Here is a 17,610-nt window from a genome sequence, read left to right on the forward strand (position 1 = left end):
TTTCAGTGTCACACAGACAAGCTGAGAGGGCTTCTCTTCTCTCCCTCTCTCTCTCTCTCTTTCTCCAACTGAAACTTCCGGAAAGCCCATGTGACTCCCTCACTTGCAAAACTCCCACCTTCTTTAGCAAACAACAGGAGTTATCCTTCTGCTCAAGATGTTGTCTTAGATAAACAAAACCCAGGAGTGACCTTCCTGTAAGCACCCTGCAGAAAGGTACTTGTAGCCAACCTGTCTCCAGTTCCAAACAATGGTCATTAATTTTATGACGTCAGTTCAATTAGCACCTGCTTGTAAAATGTGCTTACATTCTCCAGAGATCTTCAGTCTTTCAAATAAGATCTGTTTTAAAATGTGTGTATGTATGTAACCTACTCTAAATCTTACCAAATTCTCCCCAAATATTACCAAATTATAAATCCATTACAGTAGTCTTTCCATTAGGAAGTCCAGGATCCAATTACAGAGAGGAGTGTTGAGTCCCAGCAAGGGCAATTTCTCCACCAGCTTCTGGGGAATGACTGCATTAAACACTGAGCTGAAGTCCATGTATGAAGAGTTGTTCTCCAGGTGGATCGAGGTAGAGTGAAGTGACAAGACTATAGCATTGTCTGTGAAACGGTTTCTACTATAGGCAAATTGAAATGGGTCTGGGAGGTGTGCTTTGATAGGTTCTATCACCAGACGCTCGAAGCATTTCATAATGATGGAGGTCAGTGCCAGAGGGTGGTGGTCATTGAACTCTGTTATGGTCACCCTCTAGGGTACTGGGATGATGGTGGCTTCACTATTGCAGTGAGGTGTTGAAGTCCATGAAGACCTCCATCAGTTGGTCCGCCCAGTCCTTCAGTACCTGACCAGGTATGTTGTGGGGTCCCGCTGCCTTGTGTGGGTTCATCTTGGATAGGGTTCTCCTCACCTCAGCCAGGGCTATGCAGGGGGCCCGTTTTTCAGGGGGACATGGAGTTTGCTGTGGCATCATTCTGCTCTTCTTATCAAACTATGCAGAGAAGATGTTCAGTCTGTCAGGGAGGGAGGTGTCATTGTCCTTAACTCGCAAGGTTGTGATCCTTTATCGTCTTCCATGCCAGATCATCAGAGATGTCCTCCTTCTTCAAAAACCTGGTTTCCCCTCTACTACCATCAACTCCATTCTCCATTACCTGCACATCTGCCCAGGCCCCTTCTATCCCCATGCACAACAAGGACAGGATTCTCATTGCCCTCACCTACCACCTCACCAGCCTCCACATCCAACATATCATCCTCCAATCTTTCCACGACCTTCTATGTGATCCACCACCAGACACACCTTCCCCTTTCGCCTTCTCCTTGGACTGCTCCCTCTGTGACTCCACTCTTCCCTTCCTACCTATCACCTCCTTGGCACCTACCCCTGCAAAAAATGCTATCTTTGCACCCACACTTCCTCTCTCACAACTATTCGGAACCCAAAACAGTCCTTCCAAGAGAAGCAACACTTGATTTGTGAATCTACAGGAGTCATTTACTGCATGCACTGCTCCCGCTGTGGTCTCCTCTACATCGAAGAGACCGGATGCAGACTGGGAGATCGCTTCGTTGAGTACCTTGGCTCTGTCTGCTGCAATAGCTGGGATCTCTCCAGTGGCCACCCATTTCAATTCTTCGCCCCTTTCCCATACCGACAGGTCTGTCCATAGACTCATGAGCTGCCAGACTGTGACCACCTGCAAAATGGAGGAGCAGCACCTCATATTCCAGATGGCCTTAACATCGACCTCCAGTTTCCATCAGGCACCCCACCCCACCCCTTTCCCTATCCCTTCTTCCTTTCCTCTGAATGTCTGTCTGTCTCTCTCTTTCCCTCTGCCTCCTTACCTTCATCTCTGCATCACAGAGCCAGCCCCCCCTCCCCCTGATCAATTCTCACCATAGGACCATAAAATGTTACAGTACAGAAAAACAGGCCATTAGACCCTTCCAGTCTGTCCTGATTCAATTCCATAACCTCCAGACCTCTCCCATTCACATATTTATCCAATTTAGTTTTAAAACTCAAGATTAAATCTGCATCCACTACATCAGATGGCAGCTCATTTTACACTCCCAACACTCTCTGAATGAAAAACTTTCCTCTAATGTTCCCCTTATTCCTCTCCCCTTTCAGCCTAAAGCTATGACCTCTCATATTTATTCCCCCCCCCCCCCCCATCCAACTGGAAACATCCCACTCACATCTACTCTGTCTATACCCCTCATAGTCTTATAAACCTTTATCAAGCCTCCCCTCATTCTTCTTCATTCGTGGTAACTCAACTCCTGAAGACCCGGCAACATCTTAGTAAATCTTCTCTGCGCTCTTTCAATCTTATTGCTATCTTTCCTGCTGCTGGGCGACCAGAACTGCACACAATATTCTAAGTGTGGCCTCACCAATGACTTGAATAACTCCAACATAACATTGTGATAGTACAGACCTATCACCAATGTATATAGTTACAGTATCTCGAGTGTAATAACTGTGCTTACAGCGATTGGCTGAGAGCTTAGCCACGCCTACTATCTGGGCCTTAAAGGGTTGTGTCCCTAGCCAGGTCGGATCATTCCGGACTGGTCGGCCACCTGTGAAGAGCTCCTGTCTTTTGCTAATAAAAGCCTTGGTTTGGATCAACAAGTCTTTGGTTCTTTCGATGAGCTCTACAAACATTCCAACTTATATACCCAATACTTTGATTTATAAAGGCTAAGATGTCAAATCCTTTCTTTACAGCCCTGTCCACATGCGACACCACCTTCAGGGAACAATCTGTATGTATTCTCAGATCTCTTTCCTCCTCCTCACTCCTCAATGACCTACCATTTACCATGTACATCCTACCCTGATTCACTCTTCCAAAGTGCAACACCTCACACTTATCTGCATTAAATTCCATCAGCCATTTACTGGCCCAATTTCCCAGCTGGTCCAGATCCCTCTGCAAGCTTTGAAACTCTTCCTCCCTGTCCACGATGCCTCCTGTCTTTGTGTCGTCAGCAAACTTGCTGATCCAATTCACCACGTTATCATCTAGGCCATTTATGTAGATAACAAACAACAATGGTCCCAACACAGATCCCTGAGGCCCACCACTCGACACAGACCTCCAGTCTGAGAAGCAACCATCCACCACTACTCTTATTTTCTTCCACCAAGCCAATTTTGAATTCAGTTTGCATCTCTCTATGAATACCTAATGTCTTAACCTTCTGAACCAACCTCTCATGTGGAACCTTGTCAAAGGCCTTGCTAAAGTCCATATAAACAACATCCACTCTACAAGATTTGTTAAACACAACCTACCACGCATAAATCTATGCTGACTGTCCTTAATCTGCTGATGACGGTCCAAATATCTATATAACCTATCTCTCAGAAATCCTTCAAATAATTTACATATTTACATATAATTTACTGTAAATGTAAATATTATATTTACATATAATTTACATATCTCTCAGAAATTTACATATCTCTCAGAAATCCTTCAAATAATTTACATATTACTGACGTCAGGCTCAATGGCCTATAATTGCCTGGTTTACTTGAAGCCCTTCTTAAACAGCGGAACAACATGAGCTACTCTCCAATCCATTTTTAATATATCTGCCAGGGGCCCTGCAACTTCAGCAATTGTCTCCCTCAGGGTGCAGGGGAATATCATATCCGGTGTAAGGGATTTGTCTATCTTTCCTCTCCTGTCCTCGCATATCAGCCTGTACTCTTCCTCCTGCCCTTTCTACCTTCCTCCCCCAGCCTTTTTATTTAGGCACCTGCCTGTGTTTGTTCAAACCTTGAAGAAATGCCCAGGGCCGAGACATTGGCTATAAATCTTTACCTCCTATGGACGCTGTGTGACCTGCTGAGTTCCTCCAGCATTTTTGTGCTTTTTCCTGTAACAAATCAGTTGCTTTCAAAGCTGAACTTTGTGCGCAATATTCAATCAATGGATTTTATTTTGAATTTGCAATCATTTTTATTGCCAATGCAGAATCAATGCAAATAAAATCAGGAAAGGTGGATAACAGATACATGGGAACCACACACGGCCTCAGAGAATGTATAAGATACTAGTGAACAGAAAACATTCGCATGTACGTGGAATTATGCAGCACAGGTAGAGGCCCTTTGGGCCACCATGTATCTGCTAACCCTTATGCTAATCCAATTAGTTTCCATCTTTGGGTGGAGTTTGAGGTGGAGATTTCACCTTTGGGTAGAATTTGAGGTGGAGATTTCACCTTCAGGTAGAATTTAAGGTGGAGTTTTCACCTTCGGGTGGAGTTTGAGGTGGAGATTTCACCTTTGGGAAGAGGTTAAGGTGGAGTTTTCACCTTTGGGTAGAGTTTGAGGTGGAGATTTCACCTTTGGGTAGAGGTTAAGGTGAAGTTTTCACCTATAGGTAGAATTTAAGATGGAGTTTTCACATTAAGGAGATGTTTAGACGTAAAACAAAGTAGCAAAAGATGGATCCATTATTTTATTTGAGGACAGCATTCCAAGTACTTTCCATAATTGCCTCAGTTATTTAACACAAACTAATGCTGATTTTAGTAAGGCTCCTGATATTGAGCTTGAACAACTAGTCAGGTAAACACTTTGAGGTGACCATAATGAAAATATATGAGGACGGCACTTTGGCAAACATGTTAGAGGTGCTGCCTCAAGCTCCAATGACCTGGGTTCAATCTTGACTTTGGCTGCTGTCCATGTGGAGATTGCATGTACTCCCTGATTTTCCCACATCTGCAGCACGTGAAGGTTTATGGTCTTGTGTGTGAGGGTGATGGAAGAATCTGAGGCAACTCCAATTGAGAACGTAATTTAAAAAAAAATACAATGTCAGAAGGTTGTTCCATTCAGGTAAACATTTCACTTTACTGAGACTTTGCATTTTGTCACAGCAACCCCATGAATTCAGGGAGACAATGTGGTGAAGGTCTAACCATTATAATTAGAAATTTTATACAGTGTTCTTTCATTTCCAACATTATATTCTATAACTAATAAATTCATGATTAGACTAGGATAAATAATCTGCTCCTAGTCTAAAGCACCAAACTCTTGTATCTTCTGATTTCCCTATGGATTACGAGCTGTTAGTGGACGAGAAGATGCCACGGAGCTCCTCAAATAGTTCAGCAATTTAACAGGATCATAGTTGATCCGTTGTCTAAAATAATTTGTTGAACATATAAGTTGATAATCAAAAGTCTACTGGTCTCAGATTTACAACTGATAACTGACCCAGCATTAACTGGGCGACATGGCTAGCATTATGGTTTATGCAGTTCAAGTGACCTGGGTTCAAATCCTGCGCTGTCTGTAAGGAGTTTGTACATTTTTCCCTGACATGCGTGGGTTTCTTCTGGGTGCTCTGGTTTCCTCCTGTCCTCCAATGTATGGGGTTGGTTGGTTAAATGGGTATAATTGGGCTGCACAAGTTTCATGGGCCGAATGGGTTTAGTTTTTAAAATTGCTATGAGTAGTGTGTGTTTAATCCTCCTGTGTGTGTGTTTCCTATCGGAACTTCTGGAAGACCCAGCTCTAATGCATCCCTTACTTCTCGTCCTGCAACCAGTGGAAATATTTTCTCTCCCCAACTGGTTTGATCCAATCCAACTTTGATAAACAGACTGATTCAGAGGAGATGCCTTTTGCCCTCATGTTCAATAGGTCGGGGTGGTTTAGTAAATCTGTGGAGCAGATGGTCTGATTTTTAAAGCTTCCTCAGATAAGATGTATTTATCCAAATATATATATTAAAAGATATTATTTTTAAAATGTATTTACAACACGGTGGAAGCCGATTCCGGCCATTGAGACCCTTGCCACCCAATTTCACCCAATTAACCTACAAATTCCGTACATTTTGTTGTGTGGGTGGAAACTAGAGCACCTGGGGAAAACCCACACGGACACGGGGAGAATGTACATACTCCTTACAGACAATGCCGGTTTCGAATCCAGGTCGCTGGCTCTGTAATAGTGTCACACTAACCACCCCACTAACCATGCCATCCTTTAACTAAAGACCTGAAAAGACATTTAAGTCTGAATCTCTCCACACAGTATTTGGACATACTCCAAGAACTATCACCTTCAGGCCATGTGTCAGTGGCTGGCAGGTGAGATTAGGTAGTGCAGTTCATTATCGACTAACGTAGACACAAAGGCCAAATGGTCTTCTGCACGATGAAGTTTTCCCAATTCGATCTTGAGCCTACGCCTTCAGATTACCAACCCACTAACTTCCCCGAGTACAGAAAATGGCCCAAGAATAACCTCCTGCTTCTGACGGCATCTCGACATAAAAGACACTTCCTTCTGCCTATGCCACCAGCTGACTTCCTGCCTCAGTGTCCTGCCGACTATTTGACCCTCTTCATTCTGCATCACCTCGAGCACTAACTAGAATTTAAAGGGCTCTTTATAATCCAACTGTATCACCTTCTGCCTTCCAGTTATTTATTCTAGAACTGATGAACAAAAGTGTCCAAATGAACTACAGCTTTTTTATGCAATAATAATTTCCCTCTTATTTTTCTTTTGGAACGTCCTAGAGTTTGAATCCTAGAAGCGATCTCAGTGTACGATCATTTTCCAAGGCTCAGAATTTTGACTGGTTCTCAGGATGGGAGAGTGGGACAGTATTTATTGAATGCAGTGTGGTGCCTATGTAACTAACACAGCGATCTCATATCCACCTTCCCTCAAGTAGAGATACCTTGATAAGAATAAAACACATCCTGTGCACTTTTGCCCGAACCCATCGCTCAAATTTCCATTGTGAGTCTGCCCAATGTACAAATACAAAAAAAAATCATTCCATGGAAACCCACCGAGGAAGTGCTCAAACATGGGATATTTCACAAGCAGAAATGCACAGGAATGAGAGGAAACGAGACACGTTGAGTGATCACGCAGAGACAACATTGTTAAAGCAGTAACACAACCCAATTGCCATTTACTTTCTTCACCCCAACCAGCTGGGTGAGAAATAGAGCCCGAATTCTGAGCATTCCTGTAAGCCCCCCCGAACACAAGTTGCCCTTTCACATCAAAAGATTCCAGCAGCAATGAGTGTGGCGACTCGCCACTCGCCGAATGCAGGGGGCGACCTGTGTACCTGCAGGAAGAGAGCACTGGAGGACAATGTCTGGGATATAAGCCACATCCGGTCCCTCAAGGTCAGACACTCGGAGCTACAGCTAACTGCAGCAGGGACTTTAAGTGGAATAAAGCCTGTTGATCGGTCTTTAAGTTTTGTGTCTGCTTTTCTGTATGACAGTGCACCACAATTTAGCTGCAGTTAGTTGTAGCTTTGAGTGACTGAACTCAAGGGGCCAGTTCTGGCTTATATCCTGGCGAATGAGTGGCAGTCGACCAGGTGGGGCTTGGTCCATTCAGGTCAGCTGATTGACAACTGGCCAGATGTTAACTTGTCCTCCAGTGCTCTTCCTGCAGGTACACAGGTCACCCCCTGTAGTAGGCTAGTGGTGTATCACTACAATGAGCTAGCAAGCAGGCATGGAGTGACTAAGGAGGCAAACACGGTCTGACCTAATTGCCACATTTGCTGAGACCACTTCTGGACTATTACCCTGGAATTTAAGGGAGATTTACCAGGATGCTGCCTCGGTTAGAGAACATGTCACACGATGTGAGGTTTGCAGAGCTCGGGCTTTTCTCTTTGGGGTGACAAAGGATGAGGGTGACTTAATAGAGGCCCATAAGATCATTGAGGGGCTTAGATAGGTTGGAGAGGGAACATCTTTTTTCCTGAGTGACAATAGCAAATACCAGAGGACATCTGTTTAAGGCGAGTGGAGGAAAGTTCAGGGGAGATGTCAGAAGTAAGTTCTTTTTACACACAGAGTTGTGGGTGCCTGGTATGCACTGCAGAAGGAGGGGGTGGAGGCTGGTACAATAAGGACATTCAAAATAACTCCTCAATACATGGTTGGAAGAAGAATAGAGGGTGTGGCGTAAGGAAAAAAATTGATTGCAGTGAAGTAGCACAACACTGTGGGCTGAAGGGCCTGTACTGTGTTGGAAGGTTCTATGTAATTTGACTCCTGTCAAGAAGGCTGTAGTGATTGCGGAATAGGTTCACTAGTCTGACCTCATGTAGTTAAATGGGGAAAGATTTAATGGCCTCTGCCATCTGGAAGAGTGAGGGGGCGATTCTCACTAGAGCGCATGAAATCCCGGGAGGGCTTGATTGGGATGTAGCTGAGGGGGTCATCCATTTAAAGCAAGGATGGATTTCTTTCCTCAAAGGGACATGGGTCTTTTGAACCTTCCACTCTTGAGGAGGGGAAATCAAGATAACGGTGGTTGATATTGATCGAATTTTTCTGGAAACAAGGGTGAGCGGGAGTAGGTTCGGGAAGCCAGAGTTTCACTGAGTGGTCAAAAAGCCACAACAGTGATTTCTGTTCCTATTTTTTATGTTCGTAGACTGAATTATGAATTATATTTAAAATATAAGAAAAAAGTAGACTTCATCTTCCTAAGTAACCTTCTCCAAAAGAAGCACGAAGAACTTGAGGATAACAAAATCTGGACATCAGACTTAATTATAAATTGCAACTTTAATTCCAATTGTATATAAATTTAAAACCACAATGTTAACTCAGAACAGGATATTGCTTTGTGATGTTTTCTGGCAAACAGCATATAAAGCAAACCAATTCATAAGCAAAAATGATTGAACTTAGACATCATTCCAAAGTAGCACAAAGAAATGGAGAAACAATGATCAGTTGAGCGAAGATCTTGCAATGTAATTTGCTATTTTCTGCTAGGAAAGCAAAAAAGATTTTGTCTGGAAAGCATTTTAAAGAGAACCAAACTGCAAACCTTTGGTCTCTTCCACCTGCCGGTTAAGACTCCCTCACAGAGTAAATACACAGCCCCCATGATGCCAAACAACGCAGCTTCCACAGGGTAAGAGTTAAGCATGGAGGCTACTTGTATGGTTGGGAAAAATGGTTGGAGATTCCTTCGAGGTAATAAACAGCTTAGCCTGGACACCTGGACAACAAATAAATGGTTACGTGGGAAATAAGCATGGGAATTCCCCAAAAGAGCCACAAGGAGCAAGCCACGATTCTTGCCCCTCATCACAGCCAAGCATTTCTCGCCGAAACAGATTACAACCCAGCACCAAGCCTGGGCAAACTGGGCTCCCCTTTTTCTCCAACTATGAACAGCAATTATGATTTATGTATATTCATTTTAATTTATATCAGTATGCGTAATTTAGACGTACAGCACAGTTACAATCCGTGCTGCCCAATTTGCACCCAATTAACCTAGATCCCTGATAAATTTTGAACGGTGGGAGAAAACTGAGTCCCCGAAGAAAACCCACACAGCTATGGGGTACACATACAAATTCCTTACAGACATGGGATTCAAACCCTGGTCCCGACTGCTGTCGCTGTAAAGGCATTGCGCTAACCACTACACTGACCGTACCGCCCCTATATGTGATTATTAAGTACTGTGTATTGTGTGTGTATGTGTGTGGTATGGAGAAAAAGCTGCTTCATCTAGTTCGACATGTATAGTCAGGTGACAATAGATGAATTTGAGTAGGAAAAAGTGTAGATAGTGGTTGGGGTTTGGAGCAGGTTCACAGAGAAAGAGATGTGTTAACTTTGTTCCTGGACCTCAGTTGAAAGATCTGGGTCCCTGTTAAAACTGCAGAGATCTTATGAGCCCCCAAGTGCTGCCCTACTTCATAACAGAGATCTCACTGACTCATCAGTATAAATCCCCACTCACCTGGTTTAATTCCCCCACTTACCCGGTTTAAATCCCCACTAACCTGGTTTAATTCCCCCACCCACGAGTTTAAATCCCCAACCACGAGTTTAAATCCCCACTCATCATGTTTAAATCCCCACTCACCCAGTTTAAATCCCCCACTCGCCTGGTTTAAATCCCCCCCTCGCCCGGTTTAAATCTCTATTTGCCCGGTTTAAATCCCCCATTCGCCTGGTTTAAATCCCCCACACGCCCAGTTTAAATCCCCCACTAGCCCGGTTTAAATCTCTATTTGCCCGGTTTAAATCTCCCACTCGCCCGGTTTAAATCTCTATTTGCCCGGTTTAAATCCCCCATTCGCCTGGTTTAAATCCCCCACACGCCCAGTTTAAATCCCCCACTAGCCCGGTTTAAATCCCCCACTTGCCCGCTTAAAACCACCCCCCCCCCCCGGCCCGGTTTAAATCTCCATTTGCCCAGTATATGTCTCATACATTTTACTCTGTACTGTGTCTTACTTGCTGCACTGTGTATGAGATGTTTACTGATCTGCTCGCCGAACAACCCCCATCACTGCATCTTGGTACATACGACAATAAACTTGAACATGGATAGAGTTACAATAATGTTAGTGGTAATCTAATATTAATGAACTTGGTCTTGACAATGATTCATTTAAAACTTTTCCCAAGATATTTCGAAAGGAAATTGCAGAAGTTTTTAAACAGAAAGAATACAAACTGAAAATAACAAAGGACAGGAAAGCAAGATTAAATAATCTCTGCCAGATCCAGCAGCGAATCAGATACATTAAGCCAAAAATTCCCCTTGTGTGCCACAATTTTAATGGCCTATTAACCGGTACTATCGGAAAAGATGATGCATTTTAGTCCATGCAGTGAGTTGAAACCTTTAATTATTATCAATGGTAGCTTGGACACAATTGGCCCCTGTCATTTGATTCCAAAGCAACTCAATGGAAATGTGCTCCGTGGAAGATTGCCAAAACTTTTGTTTTGAATCATGGACATCGTCAGGTAGAACTTCCCAAGTATAGAGGATCTGTGAGGTACCCCTCTCGATCAACATTCACTTACCAGAGACTTGGAGTTCTGTTTAGTGGGAGGAAAGAACTGACGCACATTGGTTGGTGTTTCCTTCTCAATGGAGTGCCGCCTCTGCGGTGTTTTCCGCCGCTCCGGTTGTGGTGTCGAGGAGATGGGCAGGAACATCGGGGGAGCTGAGAACATAGAGCAGAGTAAAATGCCACCTGAAATCTAGTTTCCCATTTACGAATTCCCAAGGGTAAAGAGAAGAGCCTGAACTAGCACGATGACAGCTTCAGAATAGCTCATATCAGGCCTCGCGTCCCTGATCTCTTGGTTTGTTCATCACCTTTGGGATGAGAGGGTCAGCAACATATTTATTTCAGTTTACCATCATCTGCAGAATTTTGCTTCTTGACAGTGGTTACATTACTGGACCAGGAATCCAGAGGTTAGGACCAAAGATCCAGAGACATAGGTTAAAAAAAATGGAGAATATAATAAATGCAAAGAAGTATCTTTTGAAATAAAAAAATGACATTGTTAATAATAATGACCCTGGTTATGGTTAACACTCATCTGGTGCAGTGAGGAAGGATTCTGTGACCTTTCCCTGGTATGGACCATGTGTGAGCCCAGGTTCATGGTGATTGACTACAGGAATGGCCTGACACATTACAGATATAAACAACTGTGGCCAAGAAACATAAAAAAAGTAGTGTGTATAGACCATCTGGCCAGTCAAGCCTGCTCCACCATTCATTAAGATCATGGGTGATCTGTGTGGACTCATCTCCCCTTACCTGTGCCCATTCAACATAGCAACTAATTCCTCTATTATTCAAAAATCTATCTGTATCTTATGTACATTCAGTGAGGCAGTCTCTACTGTTTCTTAGGGCAGAGAATTTCACAGATCCACTGTGCAATACACAAACGAGCTGGAGAAACTCAGCAGGTCACGTGGCATCCAGAGGAAGCAAAGGGTAACTAACTTTGTGGGCCTGGCCCCTTCATCAGGTAAAAGCAAAAACAGGCAGGTGCCTGAATCAAAAGGTGGGAGGAGTGGGGAGCAGGAGAGGGGAGGAAGGAGGAAGGGGCAGGGGGAGCAGGTCAGGACTAACAGGTGGGAGGTTAGAAGAGAAAGTAGCTGAGAAGTGATGGGGGGAGAGGGTAGCTCTCTGATAGGGGAGGAAGGAGGTGGGGAGCTAGAAGAAAGGAGATGGATGGATAAGGAAAGAGAGAGACCCTGCAGGGGAGGGTTAATGGAATTTGGAGGTTGATATTCATGCCGTCTAGTTGGAGAGTGTCCAGACAGAATGCGAGGCATTGTTCCTCCAATATGCCCATGGCCTTGCTTTGGCATGTCGGTGTGGGAATAGGTGTGTGGAATTGAAATGGTTGCCACGTGCTGTGGCAGTGGACAGAACGAAGGTGCTCAATGAAGAAATCTCCCTGTCTGCGTCTAGTCTCTCCGATGAAGCGGGAGGCCACAAGGGGAGTACCGTACGCAGTAGATGACCCCCGCAGATTCAGGTGAAGTGCTGGAAAGTCTGGGGCTCCGAAAGATGGTGAGGGAGGAGGTGTGGGCGCAAGGGCAGCATTACTGATTGGGAAAGTTTCCTATTTGGAAATTTGCAGCCACATCGATGGCAAGTGATACAATCCTGGAAACAATTCACTGACTGTGAGTTGCTTTGAGTTGTACTTGTTGCTGACCAGCTCAATGGACTGAATGCCCTACTTTTGCTTCTGAACTAAAGTGAGGCTCAAAGAAACTTCAGAGTGAAATACAAAAGTCAGGAGGATGCTGTGATTGCAGTAAAAAAAAAGCAGAAACGCTGGAGGAACTCAGCAGGTCTAACAGTATCCACAGGAGGTCAAGATATATAACTGATGTTTTGTGACTGAGTTCAAAATAACATCAGTTCAATTACAATGGTAACTCATGATTTGTGTGAACAGATCACACCATACTTACTTTTTTTGCCATTTGGAGTTTCTGGGGAGCTCTCTTCCAACTTCACTGTTGAACCACTGGAACTGCTTCTCACCATTTTAATTCGGTCCTCCTAATAAACAGATTGTCATGTATATAAATAGGTAATATTAGATTGTAAACAAAGCAAAGGGGGCCATTCAGTAGTACACTATGTGTAGTTCTTATTGTACAGTGTACTTAGGACTAAAATAAGGGATAAATCTCACAACCTCACACTCAACGTCACCAAAATCAAGGAGCTGATTGTTGACTTCAGAAAGGGAAAACCAGAGGTGTACAATCCAATGATCAATGGGCGATCAGAGGTGGAGAGGGTGAGCCAGTTTAAGTTCTTGGAAGTCACTATATCGGAGGATCTTTCCTAGACTCAACACTCTAATGGCACCTTGAAAAAAGCACGTCAGTGCCTCTACTTCCTCAGGAGTTTGCGGAGGTTTGGTATGACACCAGAAACCTTGGTAAGTTCCTACAGATGTGTGGTGGAAAGTGTGCTGACCGGCTGCATCACGGTCTGGAAAAGGGGCACCAATACCCCTGAGCGTAAAGCCCTGGAAAAGGTAGTGAACACAGCCCAGAACATCACAGGCAAAACCCTCCCCACCCTAGCAAACTTCTACATGGAATGCTGAATTCAGAGAGCAGCAAAAATCATTAAGGATCCAAACTAGCCAGCCCACGCTCTGTTCTCGCTGCTGCCATCAGGAAAGAAGTTTAGGTGTTACAAGACTCACGCCACCAGGTTCAGGAACAGCATCAGACTCCTCAACAACAAACACTTTTCAGGAACTCATTTAATATGCACTTTATTGATTGTTTTCTCTCTATATTGCACAGTCAGTCATTTACATTTCTTTATTTGCTTACATGTGTACACTGAGTACAGTTTATTTTTGCACTATGAATAAGTGGTAAATTCTGCCTCTCCCGCAGGAAAAATAATCTCAGGGTTGTATATATGTACTCTGGCAATAAATCCAAAAATATGAAATCTGTGGGAAACATCCCAGCAATGTGGAACTAAAACTCTGCCAGAGTATTTAAGGTATAGATTCCCTCTGTGCATTTCTTTCTTTATACAACCTGCATTTTCAAACTCGATCTTGGCATCTCAAATTCCCTGATCAACCTCGCCTTCTTGTATTGTCTCTTTGTTGTGTTTCATACAACGTGTCGAGTCCTCAAAACACATTCCTCTACAACAAAAAATGCTTTAGCATTTCACAGCATGACTGCTAAGTGGTGCATCCTCCAGGTGGCACGGTTTGTGTAGCGCCTGCGACCGGGGTTCAGATCTGGCCTTGTCTGTGACCTGCGTGGGTTTCCTCCGGGCGCTCCGGTTTCCTCGCACCCTTCAAAATGTATGGGGGTTGTAGGTTAGGGGAGTCCATAACTAGAGGGGACAGATTTAAAGTGAGAGGGAAATGGGACCTGAGGGGCAGCTTCATATGGGATGAAGCTGTACAGGCAGGAACAATTGTAATTTACATTTTTAAAACTTTTACAAAACATCATAGAAGCCCATGATACCCATCCCACCCAATTACACTTAATTAACCTACAACCCATACGCTTTTGAAGGGTGGGAGGAAACTGGAGCATTCAGGGAAAACCTATACAGGTCATGGGACAAACATTACAGACAGCGGCTGATTTAAATCTGGGTAAGAAGCGCTGTAATAGAATTGTATTACCTTCAGTATCCGCACCATCATTGTTTAACATACAGTAAGATTGGTACTTGGATTGGAAAGTTTTGGAGGGGTACGGGCCAAATGCAGGTTGATGGGAATAACTCAGATGGAAGGCATGAATGAGTTGGGCTGAAGGGGCTGTTTCCGTGTTTTATATCTCAGCGGCTCTATGACACAAATTTACAACGAAGTTTACCCTAAGGTATAAATGTGCATAATATATTAGACATGGACACAAATACAAACCCAAATAAAATTGAAAGCATGCAGAGACGATTGTTACGAGCCCAGAGGACTACAAACCCCAGCAGCAATAAAAATTCACCAAGACAATGGTTACTTACACAAAAATTGCTTTTAATTTTCTTTAAACATAATAACAAGATCAAACTTTAACTTATTACTATTAACTTAACCTAACTTAACACCCTTATAAGCATACGTGTATGTAATGTGCATACGCTCAGGAAAGTACTTCGTTTCACAGTCCAATCATTCATTTCTCACTTCTCCAAGTTCACTGGTATCAGGCAATTCTTATCCTGTGCACAGAATTTAACATTTATGAATCTCCACCAGGCTCTGGTGCTTAAAGTTAAATGGTTACCACTCAGCAAGGTTCTTGATGGTTTCAGAGAGAGATTTGTTGCTCGTTGGACACACACAAGTTGATTTCCTCCAACCAGAAACCTGTCCCATCATGGGTTTTCCAAATGATAACCTTCCAGGTCACCACCGAGTTCCTCTTGTTTCCCTTGTTTCATGAGAAACACTCTCGCCAGCCATTTCCTCTTGTAAGGACTACAAGGGGTTTCAACAGGCTGAACTCAGAACTCACAACCCGTCTTCAAAATGGGGTCTTTCAACAAGCCTGCCGGCTTGCCATTTTGCAGCCTCAACTGCTACTGCAGAACTCACTTCTCTCTCTCTCTCTCTCTCTCTCTCCCTCTGAGAGAAGAATCTTGTTTGTTTTTCCCTCTCTCTGCTTGTAAAAACCAAAAACCTCTCCCAAGGCTCCAAACCCAATTGTTGAAAGATCTTATCAGCATTTCTGAGCCTGGACTTTATTGCTCAGACACAAAAGATCATCATTCTTCATTGCTTCTGCAAAGTCACCGGAGCCTCAACATCTGGCTTCAGCAAAGCTCTTGCATTTTAAATAAGATCTCTTTTGTGAAGTGTTACTCTCTTTGTGAAGTGACCTACCCTAAACCCCCACAATCTACTTCTTTTAAAGACATATTTATCCATAACCATACTAATATAATCCATAACACAATTTACAAAGGATGGTGCCAGGATGCGAGGAACTGATTTAAAGGAAATGTTAAACAGGTTAGGACTTCATTCCCTGAAGTGTAGGGTGTAGAGATTTGACAGAGGTATTCAAAATATGAGGCATACAGGGTAAGTACAAGATGCTTTTTCCACTGAGGTTGGATGAAAGAAAAACAGAAGGACACAGGTTAAGGGTGAAGGGGGAACTTCTTCTCATACAGAGAGTGGTGGGATTGTGGAACAAGCTGCCAGCTGAACTGGTGAATGCGGGCTCAATTTCGACATTTAAAAAAATGTTTGGACAGGTACATGGATGGGAGGGGTATGGAGGGCTATGGGCTGGGTGCAGGTTGGTGAGACGAGGCAAAATAATAGTTTAGCGTGGACTAGATGGGCCAAAGGGCCTGTTTCTCGGCTGTAATGTTCTAAATTCAAAACTAATTTAAAAGCAAGAATAAGGTTTGCATTCAGCCAGCAGCTTCCACTTTACCTCCGAGTCAGAGCTGTCTATCTCCGCCAATGTAGGTGCCTTCAGCAATTTCTTCCTCTGGATTTGAATGCCGCAGGTGCTGTGTTCAGTCGTTTGAGATACAACTGTGCCATTAGCCAAAAGAGGGGACAAGTCCTTCCTGTTCTTCTCTGGGGTTGCCACATCTGTAGACACAGGAGAAGTGATTGAAAGCTCCTGTGATTGGACGCCAGGTTTCCAGAGGCTTTCCGTGCAGCTCAAGGTAGGGAAACCCAAAGAACTGTCACCTGGGCTGGTTCTAGAACTGTTCGGTTTTGAGTGAGAGATGTAGAAACCTCACAACATGAACCCGACACAAATCAGACAGGGTTCACTTGCATCTTTTCTAATCCTGATTACCATAATCAAATACAAGCATTATAATTTTATGAGACCCAATCTTTGGAATGAGTTCATTTCAATGTCCAGAACTGGCAAGGTGGCAATACTAATCATGAATCAAACCAGACGCCATACTCAAAGTTAAAGTTTGTTAAACTTGCATTTTAAAATGTGTTAGTTAAAGCTGTTGCTCAGCCCAAGCATTAATTCCTCACATTAATCTTTGGTCAAATCATATTTAACCAAGCAGGTGAAAAGACTCAAATGGTGCTCATCAGAAAACTCATTGCCTCAGTACAATATACCAGCTCTTTCTGGAGCCCTTCTAGAAAATGGATTTCATCAAGGGAATGGGTAAGGGAAGAAAGGGGAGGGGAGGAAGGGGGTGAGGGGAGGAATGAGGCAACGGGGGTAGAGAGCGGTGAGGGATAAAGGTGTGGGGAAGGGAGAGGAGGGGCAAGGGAAGAAAGGTGGGGCGAATGGAGAAGAGCAAGTGGAGAAAGGGATGAGGGCAAGAAGGGGCAAGGGGAGAGGGGAGAAAGAAGGTGAGAAAGGAGGGGTGAGGAGGTGCGAGGAGAATGGGGAATGAGAATGAAGGGGTACGAGGGGTGAGGGGGAGAACGAGGGGTGAGGGGGGATGGAGGCGGGAGAAGGAGGGATGAGGGGGAGAACGGAGGGGTGAGCCGTGGAAAGACGACCAGAGAAGGGAGGTGGGGGCCTTCTGCCACGGACTGAGATCACCAGCCTCACTGCCAGTATGATAATCTGGGCCTAACTCTGCATCACCACGATAGGGTCAGAGATCACCACCTGCAGTACGTACTGCAGAGGATCTTTGCCAGCGAGGCCTACGTACACAAATGCAGCCTGGAAAAGTGATCGTGCCAGAAGGTGTGGCCTCGTAGCCTGATATTCCAGAATGGATGTTGACCAGACGTGGGGTTTAC

At 44.1% G+C, this 17,610-nt stretch overlaps 1 protein-coding gene across 3 annotated transcripts in view; it reads right to left on the reverse strand.

The window, feature by feature from the left end:
• Positions 1–17,610, reverse strand: part of LOC138755807 (protein spire homolog 1-like) — a 230,648-nt gene that overhangs the window by 39,561 nt on the left and 173,477 nt on the right. For all 3 annotated transcript variants that reach the window (XM_069922452.1, XM_069922451.1, XM_069922450.1), the window contains 3 exons: positions 16,304–16,467; positions 12,824–12,914; positions 10,894–11,036 (listed from right to left, as the gene is read on the reverse strand). In XM_069922452.1, the coding sequence (XP_069778553.1) occupies positions 10,894–11,036; positions 12,824–12,914; positions 16,304–16,467 (398 nt within the window). The remainder of the gene's footprint in view (positions 1–10,893; positions 11,037–12,823; positions 12,915–16,303; positions 16,468–17,610) is intronic.

This window comes from Narcine bancroftii, chromosome 2 (genome assembly GCF_036971445.1).
Source record: "Narcine bancroftii isolate sNarBan1 chromosome 2, sNarBan1.hap1, whole genome shotgun sequence".
Taxonomy (NCBI): Eukaryota; Metazoa; Chordata; class Chondrichthyes; order Torpediniformes; family Narcinidae; genus Narcine; species Narcine bancroftii.